This window comes from Anarrhichthys ocellatus, unplaced genomic scaffold, assembly GCF_004355925.1.
Source record: "Anarrhichthys ocellatus isolate YVR2014 unplaced genomic scaffold, GSC_Weel_1.0 scaffold15, whole genome shotgun sequence".
NCBI classification, from domain to species: Eukaryota; Metazoa; Chordata; class Actinopteri; order Perciformes; family Anarhichadidae; genus Anarrhichthys; species Anarrhichthys ocellatus.
In genome coordinates, this window is record NW_022280045.1 from 5159881 (window position 1) to 5173420 (window position 13540).

General features: G+C 44.0%; 1 protein-coding gene and 1 long non-coding RNA gene across 2 annotated transcripts; one reads left to right on the forward strand and one right to left on the reverse strand.

Annotated features, from left to right (window-relative positions):
* Nucleotides 1–366: 366 nt before the first annotated feature.
* On the forward strand, nt 367–1408 carry LOC116387825 (C-C motif chemokine 20-like). Its single transcript, XM_031855243.1, has 4 exons — nt 367–513; nt 674–782; nt 887–961; nt 1079–1408. The coding sequence occupies exons 1-4, from the start codon at nt 438–440 to the stop codon at nt 1125–1127; spliced, it is 309 nt and encodes a 102-aa protein (XP_031711103.1). The 5' UTR covers nt 367–437; the 3' UTR covers nt 1128–1408.
* Nucleotides 1409–3967: 2559 nt separating this feature from the next.
* On the reverse strand, nt 3968–13282 carry LOC116387831 (uncharacterized). Its single transcript, XR_004213042.1, has 3 exons — nt 13095–13282; nt 6530–6581; nt 3968–4306 (listed from the first exon to the last, which is right to left on the reverse strand). It is a non-coding gene; the product is annotated as an uncharacterized LOC116387831 (long non-coding RNA).
* Between the last annotated feature and the right edge of the window lie 258 nt (nt 13283–13540).

Below are 13540 nucleotides of genomic sequence, written 5' to 3' on the forward strand. Positions count from 1 at the left end.
TTCCGCTGCAACTTTACCTTTAAACACCGTAAAATGTTCAACAACATAACATTCTACTACATGGGAATTTTTCCAAATTGATGTGATCTGTTTGATAATATCCACACAAATAATCATCACATCACTACCTTATTCACAATGGCAATATTGCTACTGTGTGTGTGTGTGTGTGTGTGTGCGTGTGATGTATTCCTCCCCACATCTTCCCCTATTTTCTTTCATTATGGAAAGTGAGGGGGGGGGTTTTCTATGATGGTGTAATACTTGATGTGTGTAGATCTCAACTGATCTCAGCGGAAGTTCCCTGCTCCTCTGAGGAATATAAAAGGAGGCAGTGATCAATAGCTCAGTCACCACCAGCTCTCTAACAGCTCCACCTGAGGACAGACGAGACAACAGCTCAGCTCAGCGTCACTGCTGCCAACACAGAGAAAGACATGGCGTCAATCAAAGCTACAGTGGCGGTGCTCACACTCCTCTCCGCTTGTCTGCTGATAACAAATGCATCTGCAGGTATGTTCTGTGTTTCCACCATCTCTTTCTTTTTCATTGTTTTTACTCATTGGTTTAATATCTAATTCCATACTCAGATATCTGGCCATAGACAGAACAAGTTCTCTTAACTTTTCTCTTTCTTTTCCCGTATCTAATCATCTTTTTCCTTGTTTCACAGGGCATTACGGATGTTGTCGAAGTTACATGACAGCCAAAATACCATTTCATAAGATCAAGGGGTACTCGGTCCAGACCGTCACAGAAACATGTCAAATCAATGCCATCATGTGAGTATCTCCTACTTCTCAACCAGAACATAAATAACACAAGACATAGCACCAGTGTTCATTAAAAGTGTACTCATGTTCATTTTGTTTATTACCTTTTGTAGTTTCCACACAAAGAAGGGTAAAGCGTGCGTGAATCCTGCTCTCAACTGGGTGATGCAGTACATCAATCATTTGGGGTAAGATCTTTAGCAAAGAAATTGTGCAATAGAGCAAAGACACAGCTTAATTCTGCTGTGAAATGTATTTACACAAGAGAATGGCTGAAATTATAACTTGTTCAATTGTCATTGCAGAAATAAAGCCCAAATGGTTCACATCAAGACGTCAAAAGCGCAGAACTAGAGTTATTTCTGCTTTTTGAAAATGGATGGTGGAGCCCAAGCTGTTTACCTGCCTGTTATCCAGTAACCAATGATGTTCCACAGTTTATCATTCAGTGAACTCCTGGTTGAAGCTAACAAAACTGCTGATAATAATAAAAAAAAAAGTATTTTAATACAGGCATTAGCTCAGTTGTAAGAGCAATGTATAATATTATTTTAACATTTTCATATTGTTTGCTATTGTAAAATGTTGTATTTGCACGTTTTTTTTAATATAAAATCATTAAAGTTGAAAAAACAAACAAACAAGTTGTGACAGGTCTCTTAATGGAAACACTACTCTGTATGTATTCTTGAAACTTTACACCGAACTGAAATGAACACAGGTGCACTCTTGCCTCATTTCTTTTATCTTAACTTCCTTGTTTATTTTGTCGCTGTGAGAAATTCCAGCTCTGGAGATTTTGTGTCCTGTAATCAAAACATGGCAAATAGTTGAACACGCAGTGGAAAACCTGTGACATCAGCATGAGGAAGTCGTGACAGCTGTTTATTTGAAGCACGTAGCAGAACAGGTATTAATTAAACGCTGACATCAGCTGTAAGGAAGTGAAATGCTCCTGGTGTTTCATTATAGGTCTATTGTGATTTTCTGCAGGGGCTACTGTTTTAAACATAGTAGTGCATATATATAAATGTATATACATACACATATATATACATATACATACATATATATACACATTCACATACACAGTATATGTATAAATTGTTTTTTTTAAATCAAAGAAGTAGAAAAGACATCATAAATCCAGTTAAAATCATAAAACAGAATAGGTTATACTGTGAAAATGAATGACCTGTAAACTTTTTCATGTAACAAAGATCCGCGTGTGCATGAAGTTATGTAATAAACTCTTTGAACACTAGGTGGCGGTAGTATCACTTCAAAGAAGAAGTCGTGTAAAATGATAAAAAATGAAATTTCTCAGCAACACTTTCATCAAGTTTAGCTGTTTCAGTGCTATTTGTCAGTAAACACAGTTCATCCCACAGCACGACGATGTTCAGTGCTGCATCAATCAATGATGTCGACTTTTAGCCGCATCCCCGCTCTCTTTCTTTCCTCTCTTTCAACATCTGAACACTTGCACATTTTGGGAGGGTTTCAAGTCTTTGAAATGTGACTTTTTGTGTATTTAAACTGCTAAAAGATATATATAATTCTGTCATGGATGTGCTTCGTGTCCGATCATTGGCCATCAGCTGTTGGCGTAGGAGTTGGCAACACCGACAAAGCCGAACAAATGAGTTTTCTCCTGTCGCATGAATCCATCCCAAATGACAGTCTGGAGCCACGCTGGCAGCCACCATTACATCACCTCCACTGTTCTGCACCAGCGTGCAGAGTGCTTTTCTATGAATAATACAGAGAGACTGGGGAGAGAGGGACATGGACATGGGTTACTAAATGACAGCGGGAGTACATCCTGTTAGATGGAAAGATGGGAGTCAGAAGCATATTCTGGAGGGAAACGCCACCGAATATGAGTTATACGTGGAATCCCCACCGTAAATAATCACATCAGACACTAACGCATGGATTCTGATTCAGCTTTATTGAATTAATCAGTCACACTTTCCCAAACACATTCCTACACGACTGTGTGTTTACATAACGTGAATTACTGATAAAGGACACAGTGTGGCAGAGTTGTTACAGATGGGTACAGTGGGAAATGGCAGCAGCATGGCCGCTCCCCGACGTCTGGAGGAGGACAAGTTTATAGACCTGTGTTTTCCCATGAGGGAGCAGGCTGCTTTGGTATAGAAAGAAAATAACATATTGCACTCTGAGATCAGCAGACAGGTCTTCTATCATGGCATATGTGCACACACACACACACACACACACACACACCCACACACACACACACACACACACACACAGGAAACCAGACAGTCTCTCATGAAGCTCAAACAAAGATAATGAGACATCCTCAGTCAGAGCGGTGAAAACAATCTTGTTTTTCAAATTGCTTGTATACCGGCACATTTGCAGCAACAACAGGGAGAATATTGGAATAAATGTACTAAAAACGAGATAATAATTTTACCGGTGCTGTAATTTTTCCACCTTTTTTGCTTCCCCTTTGTCCCCACTCTCGCTTTGTCATTGCTCATTCTTGCCGGCACAGTTAACAGTTTACCGAGCTCTGTATATAATTAGACAAACAAAAAAGAGAGGGATGAAACATCTGAAGGAGAAGAGACTCCAAATGATTACACATTCACTCTGCTTCCTTCCCCCTTGCTGCACACATAACCACCAATTAGAGGAGAGGAGGATGAGGACATGCAAGCCGCCAGGAGTCTATTTGTGTCTCTATCTATCTCTATCGCGCACGCTCTCTCTCTCTCTTTCACCCCCCGAAGACCATCCAGCGCTGGGGAGGGAGAAGGAGAGGAGAAAATAGAAGCGAAAAACAAGAAGTATATAAATAAAAAAAATCTGTGTTTCACATCCGGTCGGCTGATTGCTGAGATGCGAGTCAGGCAGATCTGGGCCACAGTTGCACTCATTGTTCAGCGAGCTTTTCTACACAGTCCAACCCAGCGACAGCAATGAATGTTGATTGTGACCTTTGGTCTTTGGGTACAGCGGAAACAGAGTGTCACTTTTGTGTGTGCGTCTTCTTCTCTAGATTCTGCATGCGCCCACATGCCCTTTTGTTCATTTCTTTTTTCTTTGTGCCCATTCCCGACGTCGTCAGAGGCAAGCCTCGGGGTACAGTCAACGGTCGATGGTTTTTATGTGATCCATACCAAAACTCACCGACAGCGTTGAATGTTCACCGAGGCAAGCAGGACTGTGACCGTGAGCCGAGCTGACAAGACGAGGCAGGGCGTAGCGGGGGGAGAACAGACAAGTCAGACAGGCAGGGGACAGGGACAGAGCCGAGGACGTGATTCAAACCCCAGAGGCCAGGTCGCACAGCAGAGGGATGTAATGCAACAGGACAACGACAGAATGAGTCCACTGTCCACAGGGCAAACGTGGTTCTGGTTATGTTATACATGATCATGCGTGTTTAAGCTGGAACATAAACTGAGAGGATGTGCTGTACTGCATCACCACCACCTCATTAATCGCAGGTCCTTCTTTCATCTTCACTTCAAAATTGTCCGGAACAGCATCTGAAACACAGATGAAGAGGAAGATGCTAGCACTGATGTTGCACGGCATTTTTTTTTTTTTGGTGTCCAAAAAAATTGCAGATACAGCTGCTACATACAAGTTTTGGTTTTCTTTTGCTCAGGTTTTCAGATATCCGTCTCTGGGATTTCTGCTGTTACCCCATAAAAGAGGTGAAGGTAACAGCATTGAGAAAACATTTCTTAGGATTCAAACACGTTTCTTTCCAGAAACAAAGTCCCAGCCACTCTAAATAATCATAGGGCCTTATAAAAGTAATGTTTCAATGCAATAAACTACACAGATGAAATTCAAATCACCTTCATTGTTTTGGGGTGATCAAGAAAAATGAATATATAACACCAGGCTTAAGTTTTTGAAATTCGAGTGACCCGACGCTTTCATCAGATACGGTTCACAAAGAAATAAATATAAATGTTTTAAATAAACAGAATAAATAGACGCTGCACTCCCCCCCCCCCCCTCCCTCTATGGTTTGACATTGCTCAGAACAACATGAGAGAAATATCTTTGAGCCGGCCACGGTTCTTATAGACATCTAGTCCGGAGAACAATGCTGCGATGTCCCACTGTGCAGCCAAGCTTTTCAGACCCCAGCCATCGCCCAACCACAGGCTGAGAGCTCCCATTGTCAGACGCTGGGCAGAGCCGGGGAACAGCTCCCCGACAGTGTCATCGCGCTCCTGCGCAGACCGGGGGGCTGACGTCAGGAGGGTAAACGCTGATCTACGGTCATTCATCGCACTGTTTCATCGGCTTAGTGCGCTGATGTCATTGAGCAGGCTAGACCTGCATCCATTACTCTGCTGAGCGAGGCAGACGTCAGGCTAGCATGATCACACGCACTGGTTACAATGAATGAGTAATGCATCGCGGTGTGGCAGCTATAATTCAGAAGGTCATGAAACAGACAGTTCGCTTTTTGTCTGCGTCTTTGAATTATCGCCTCCGCATTCTTTCACCGCATGCTTTCCTTCATGAATATGTTAAAATCTACATTTATTTGGATGAGCATTAAAAAAAAAATAAAAATGTAACCAAATAATAAATAGTGTGCCACTTAGTAAATTACATGAAACACAAGGTTTTTTGGAGCCTTTTCTGTTTTTTTCTAGTGTCTGAACTGCAGCCTGTGAACTAGAAGTCTCTCTTCTCTCATGGTGAAGCAGCTCAGATAAGAGACTAAATTCATAAGCCATATTACATCTCCCCTTCTCTATCACAGTCTCTCTCACACACACACACACACACACACACACACACACACACACGCCTCACCCCACAATGAGACCTAAAACGATAAATAGGCGGAGGGTCGAGGGAGAGAAGGGGGGGCTTTGCCATGGCAACCCCAGTGTCAGCCAGCCATTTCTTCTTAATCCCCCCCCAATTCAATGTCGCACCCTCTGACAGACCCCCTCTCTCTACAGCTGAATATTTCTTTTGTGTGAAGAGACTCAGTGTACGTGTGTGTATGTGTGTGCGGGAGGGTGGGATCACGGAGGGGGGAGGGATTGGGGTTAGAGGGGGGGGGGGGAGAGATCATAGCTAACCCAGCTTAAATATGGGGCCAAGCTGCAGGCCACAGAGTCTCAACATTACACCGGGGGTACTAACCAGAGATCAAATCACACAGACACTCACACACACACATTTAAACACTATATTGATGGAGCGAGATCATCTTTTGAAATGGCGGATAATTACATCATATGGCAAACAGCCGGGCCTTTCGTCTCTCTGAGCCCATCACCAACAAACTCTGCACTTTATCTTTTTTCCTGCGATGAAACTCTCGCCGTCTCCTGCTCTTGCGTGAGCAGGCCGCTCGACATTACCGAGAAAAGCGTTTTTTGTTTTTTTGGAAGAGTGGGAGGGGAGAGGCGTCAGCTGCTTGACAAAATTAAAAGGCCTCCGTTTGTTCCCGACAATAAACGTCCCCATCTTTGGAGCTCCTCCACAGCTGCAGCCAGATAGGCTTTCATTTCTAAGTGCGGACTAATAGAGAGCGATGTCTCCTTCCTCGACGGTAAGCCGATTTAGTGTGCAGGATATAAAATTCAGGGAGCTTTATAGTCATCTTTCTGTGATGCCTCTCCTCCAAGAAAGAGGACAAAAGAATGTGACACATGGTGGATATTCAGTAATGGAGAAACTTAAGGATTTCATGAAGCCGTTTTAATGATGATGTGCCGTATATATACCTGATGGAAATGATCTTCACGGAGTCACAAGCAGGAGGCACAATGTGAAAACCTAGAGGCAGAAGACAAAAGCAGACAAAGACAAAACGGTTAGGAGGCCATGTCTGATTTTTTACAGTGTACGGAAACAACAGAAGAAAGCTTTTCTGGGTATCTTGACGATCTATTATATAAATTCACAATTAATCTGATTTCAAGTAGTAAGTTTCCTAATCAGCAGATAATTAATGTCCGGAAATCCCAAAACAAGCTTCCCCTCAAGGCTGAGCGATGGCAGCGGGTGAAGGAAGCGCCAGTGGTGCGTCTCTGGGGTGGTCCGAGGTGGCCGTGGGCGAGACTTTAATGTAGCTGCATGTCCACTCCGGTGTATACTGTACATTCACCCGTAATGACTAACAGACCTGCAGTCTGCCTCTTTGGGGCCTCACACGCCAGTCCATGCCTACACATGCATATGCTCCACTTTAATGGCAGCCTTCAGACTTTATTTGAAGTGAGCTGTGGTGTTCAGAAAAAAAGAAGAAAAAAAACTAAAACTGAACCAGGATTGTTCAAAAGGGAGTGCAAACATGACCCTGAGGATCTACAGTGCCCTCGGCCCCAATATTTGACCCTGATGAGTTCATTATATAAAGTGGCCATTTAAATCTATTCAAACTGTGGATAATTGCAGTTTGACTGCTTTGTGGTGGTTCTTTTTCAAGCATTTACAGAGCTGGGCTTGCCCAACATCTGGCTGGGATATTACATGCGACATGAGCTGCAGACATAATTCTAAAAAAGTATATTGTGTAACTTGGCCAAAGAATCGAAAACTTGATTTGAAGGTCTGTGCCGCTTCTAGCAAATTGATTGTCTTCTCCTGTGTAGCAGAACTTGCACGTTGTACATTTAAACTATCTCTACCTGAGCCGACAGGGACTTAACAAACATTATGAAAGCGTGAAAGTGCCCTGTGTCAACCTAGTCTATCAGAGAGTAAAGGGCACATTGTAACACAAGGTGCAGAGTCTGTTCTACAAGTGCCAGGACATGAACCAAAAACAAAAAGGCACAAAGTTAATGCCTTGGGACGGATTGGCAGGGTGGGGTTGTTTGGTGACCCTTGACCTTTTTAACCCTGAGGAATGTTGTCGTGCTGGTGCGTGTATTGTTCCAGCCTCCCTAAGGAGCCCCAGCAGTGTATCGGATGAATGTGGGCGCTGAGGGCTTCTTGTTTCCACACTCCCCCCCCCAAAAAAACCTCCTTTTTCGTCCCCTGATCCGTTCTCTTCTGCTCTTTATCCTCAGTCTTCAACAAACAAAAAGGTATCAACAGGTCTAAGAGTTGGCTGTTGTTGTCGGTCTAAAGTGCACATGTATGCAGAGAGGCCACTAACACGGGTGCCAGGCTGACTCTCCTCACTCACCTAAATGATGCAGTAACAACTTCTTTGCCCCTTCGCTCACCACTTTTTATTGGTCCACCGTCCAGATCTAAGAGTATCTGAGTATCTTCAGACAGTCAGAGAGTCTGGCTCTAGAGGAAGTCACCGGTAGTAGATGGCGACTGACAGATGAGAGGGCCAGACAGACAATTACTGGCCAGGTATGTCCTTTATATCCACCTAGGGCTGGTCAAGGAAATGGAGGAATTTATGATGTCATAAAAAAGAGCCAGAAGAGAAGTGGCTGAGAACAGGTTGTCTCTAGAGCCGGAGCCATAAAAGACTCCTGCAGCTTCTTCTCCCACCCCCTGACTACCTTCTGAGATGATAACACTAGACCGAGCGCCAGTGGGTTTGAGCAGCCAGAGATGTTTTTGTATAATTCAACTGATCCGTAACAATGTGGCAAAATATTGTTATCGACCGCGAGACAAAATGTGACATGGAATAATAAATCCTTGATAAAACTAGAGATGGAAAGTAACAACATAATTTCACTCAAGTACCGTGCATGAATACACTCGCACTTTCATTTTAATATTTTCATCCTGTGGTACTTTATACATGACCGTGACAACATAAACTATCCACTAGTGAATGAATAAAGCAATAAATGCTAAATTGTGATATTGCCACTATTGCATAAGTAAAACATTTGTATACCATTATAATCAATAATTTAAATTCAAAAATGTCATTTAAATCATTAAAAGCTTTCTTTTGTGCTACTTTCCTTAAGGTGCAACTCTTTAAACCAAAACCAGAACAAACCGTAATACCGGAAACATCTTCAACAAGAGAAGCACCATCTGTCGCCCCAAACTAAACAGGTGGAAGTAAGAGAAAGCCTAAAATGGAGACATAAAGGATTCCCGTTCCTCTTTGCGCGCACATCTATATGTTCACACACAGCACTCTTCTTACTGCAAAAAAAGATAGACACACTCTCAGTGCCTGTTTAAAAACAAGGAAGAGAGAAGGTGGTTATTTGCTCTACAACCTCACTAAGGAGGTTTCCCATTGTATAAAGGAGTGGCTGCACAGCCCCGTTTCCTTTCATCCCTCTCCTTGAGGCACGCAGCCTTTGTCTCACAGAGGGCAGAACAACCAGCCTCCCGACCACGCTACACCGGACAAATACCTGGAAACTACCACTGGCCTGGTGGGACAACAACAAGAGGAGGAGAGACAGAGGGGGGGTGTACGGCAAATATGACCAACTAAAAAAAAAGGTCCTGTTAAATAAAACCTGTTATTAAATCTCAAAAGGAACGAGGACGAAGTTGAAATATGAACACCCGGTACCAAACTACACTTTAAAAATGATTTTAGACTTGTTGAAACTGAAGAAAAAAACATTTTAGAAGCTTATGACCACCTGTTTTTACTTTCATCCTTATTAAAAAGGTAGCGACTGTGTGTATGCAATTAAGGGCCGAGGTTGAAGGAAGACAGGTCTGTTTTTTTGTTTTTTTTCTCCTTCCAATCTGCACTTTTATGCCGGCTCAGCAGAATGAAAGCAGTTCCTGTATACGAGGAACTGTATAGGGGTGAAGAGAGTTTAAGTCCTCCCCAAAACCCCGACCGCAGCCGGCTGACTGTAAAGCCTTAAGTTCCAGTCCACACGGACCGCCTCAGCAACCAGACCTCACTGTCACACCTCATAAAGCAGAGCTCAAGCAGCGGGGTTGTGTTTAAAGCCAGGGGGAAAGATAAGGCAAAATAAGGAGGAAAATAAGAATGCACCCATTCAAGAAACTGTAGAGAAAAGAGTGAAAAGCCCGTGACAAAAGCGCTTTAGCTGAAACTCTGATGGCATGTCTCCAGTGCGCCAAATAAGAAAATATACTTAGTGGACAAATTGCAGCAGGAAACACAAGAAAGTAAAAAAGCCATTGAGGGATTTTTAAGACCATAATCCTCTCTTCTTATTTCTACTTTTTGCTTCGCTGTCGAGAGGGAAGCGAGCACCCACAAGTTTATTTTCAAATAGTTCACAAAGAATGCCTGTCATTTCCTGGCGTTCCCCACTTCCATATGAAAGCCCCCCGTTCCTTCAGGAACAATGGGAAAGATTCCAAAATTTCCATGGGGAGTTTCTTGCGCGGCGATAAAATAGAGAGCATGTTGTGACAGACTTGAGGCAGGCTGTTTCTCTCCAGCCGTGACAAGATCGGGACTAATGCAATGTTTTTGTCTTACATGTCGCGTATGATTAAAGCAAGCCACGCAACAGCTGTGACTTCGGATAAATGAGCTGAGAGTGAAGTCTAATGGCGGACCTGAATCGGTCCTTGACAACTCACCAGGATATCTGTTATTTATCATATGAAACATTTAGGTATGCGCCTCTAGGTAAAAGGAGCTCATGAAGCATCAAACTGTTTGGACAAGTGTCAGACTTTATTAAGCATAGAGGAGTGTTTAAAATCTAACATGTTTCCCTTACCTATTATTGTGTTTTCTTATCCAAAACCTTCCCTCGAACATCAATACACACACACACACACACACAAAGTACACGAAGTCTCACACAAGCCGTAAGAGTTTCTTAATTAACCAAAAAAAAAAAAGCTAAAATATCACGTGCTCATGAACGTGCCAATATGCTCTTGAAAGCCACCTTGACCCGAGCCTTTGGCTAGACAAGAGGTCAGAGGTCATCCACTCAACTAGATAGGCAGAATGCTGAGATGCCCGAGGCTACATGACGGAGTGCGGAGGTCTCCACCACCTAACCTTTCCATTTACCCAACAATGCACCCTCACACCCAAGAGAAGCACAAACACACACATGTGGACACACAAGTTCATGCTGTTATGAACTCATTCACCACCCCTGGACTTCATTTACCTGTAATGCATAAACACAAAGTGTATGTGGTAAACAGCTGCTCTCAGATCTTCTGCTTTGGATCCACAGATGTACAATCAAGTCTGAGCTGGAACAAGTAAAAAAAAAAAATTAAAAAAAAACAATTCTGCGCTTTTTATGTCTTCCAGATGCCTCAGAAATAAGAAATTAAAAAGTTTGCAGATTGTATTTTAATGATTGAAAAAAAGGGGGTGGGGGGAGGGGGGGGGGAGCATTTTTTTCCTCATTATTTGTGTGTTGAATGTTTTATGGCAGCGGGGGAACAAAACTGGGTGTCTGCTGGGAGTCATGTGATGGTTGAAGAAGCGAGATGGGACTCCCTGTTGTTAACGACACGACGTCTTCGCCGACTGACAAAAACAACAGGAACATTATTTTACTCATTTGAATTGCTCGATCAATGTTGTCCAGAAGGAGCCGGGGAGTAATGGAGGAACAGGGGTCTGTGGTCGAGAGTCGCTCCACTCTGCAGGTTGATTCTCGACATAATTGCAGGATGCAGCTGATGAAGCTGATCACACGTGATGATGCTCCATTCACGCAACGCGCACCGACAACTCTCTGAGAGCAACTTCAAACTGAATTAAAGCCCCACATGAGAGATACGCACTCGGACACTCGCTGCTCTTTGCTGGGAGGGAGCAAAGGGACAAAGTGAATTATGTGTAATTCAGCCCTGAGAGGGACGGAAGTGAGGCTATCACAGCACATCAGCACCTATAGCACTGTTCAGCCATTGTGCATTGTGCATTTCTCCATTGACATGACAGATCCCCCCCCTTGTACAAGAAATTTAAGTACCAGCAGTTAAATGTCAGTATTCGGTAAATATTGTTTTTTCAAGAAAAAGCCATGCATTTTTCATTAAAGCACGCTGTGTACAATACATAGCCAGTAAAATGTAGTGCTGCACTAAGCGTCTAGACCTACTGTATCCAAACGGCAGAAGAATTTATGGAGACTGCCTCATTAACCTGAAGGCATATTAGTGCTTGGCACAGCATGCTGAGAGACTGAGCACGGCAGCTTCTAAAGCCTCCTGAAAGAAAGATGGTCTCAGCTGCTTTAAATTACCTGCAGAGTCAAACAGCCCAGTGGCCAATTAGACCCAAAAGTGTGGAACGCTCGTGATGAGGTGTGTTTATCTGGTCAGTGCATCCACTCAACTGTGCCCATCCTGAAAATGGCAGTCTGGCTGTTTTTTTTGCCATGTGCTGGAGGCCCAAATTCCGGGAGGGAAGTCAGATGCGCACACAATGTTTCCGAGAATTCAGGATGCGCAAAGCCACGCTTGCGGTCTACTTGCACTATTCCAACGTATCTCCGCGTTTGGCACACAAAACAGTCGTGCACGCATTATGTTGCACCGCGCCTTTTGCACGAAAACATGACACATTTTCAGTGCGTATTTCTTTTTTCTGGCTACGTTACGCACCGATCACATCATGAGTCACGGGCTGAGGCGAGAGACGGGGTGGCGGCTGGGAATGAGCGGTGTCTGCTTTCTGCTCTTCAGGTGTCTCGCTCGGATTGTTTTGGGGGCCAGGAGGGCTACCGTAACGTCGACACAATGACAGATGGTCCACACAAAAGCCGGCGCGCATTGTTCAGCTGAAAAATAATAGCCACCATCTATCAGTGTTCGCCGACTTGCAGGCCCAATAGGAACAGCAGATCTGTCTGGTGAGTGAAATGAATCAAAGTTATATTGTTTGGGAGGCTCCCACCGGGATTCCTTTGGGCTGCACCGGCTGTTTAAACATATCGGTCAAACTTTCCAAGCAGCGGAAACAGCGTTTGGGATCTGTACATCGTGTACCATCGATGCGTCTTGAGGAGCGTTACAAAAGTTCAAGTGTGCAGGGAAAAAAAAGGGGGGCTGCACAGACCAATCGGAAATCACGGGGTTTTTTTCTCTCGAGTCACACGGATGCGTTATGAAAATGAGCGATGAAAGACACGTTTTTCTGTCCGCTGGCATGTTTCACTTGCGCTCGTTTTTGGAGACGTGAAGCCGCTTCATTAGTAGCCCACGGAGCGCCAAACCCCAGACCCGTCACATGTTATCACGCTTTCACATTCCTTCAGCAGACTACACATCATTTCTTCTGACAATTTATTTTTCTTTTTTTAGGACGCATAATTTCTCACAATTACGGCATATATATATATATATATATCCGCACTCTGCTGGATTTAACAAAAACAACGCGTCTCTATGTTTAGGTTATAGTTGATGCATTTTACATGACGGCATACTCACAACATTTCCCTTCACCCGCTGCTTGTAAAACAACAGGATGCACGGTCCCGTCGAGCTGGACTGATGAGGATTTCTTCAAGTGTGCCACAGTGGGTATTTTCACTCTCATCACTTCCGTCCGAGACCAACTCTCCACCGACTGAGCGCCTGCTCCTCTGATCCACAGATTACGTCTGTTTGAGAGGCAGGAGGGAGGGCATCCGGTTTACAGGGATCACCGGGAGGACCGGGATTGGCCCAGAGGAGATAGCTTGATAAAATGCGCGCCTGCCATTGGACGGAGGGGCACGCGTGGGGTGGGGGTATGGGGGATGGGGGGGCGCTGTCGTGTATTATTCAGGAGAAACCGGGTGGGGAGTGGAAGAGGAGGATTCTCGGGGCAAAAGCGGCATATGCAGACAATGCCCTGTCTCAGAAATGTCAGATTTCATTGGTGGACTTATCCA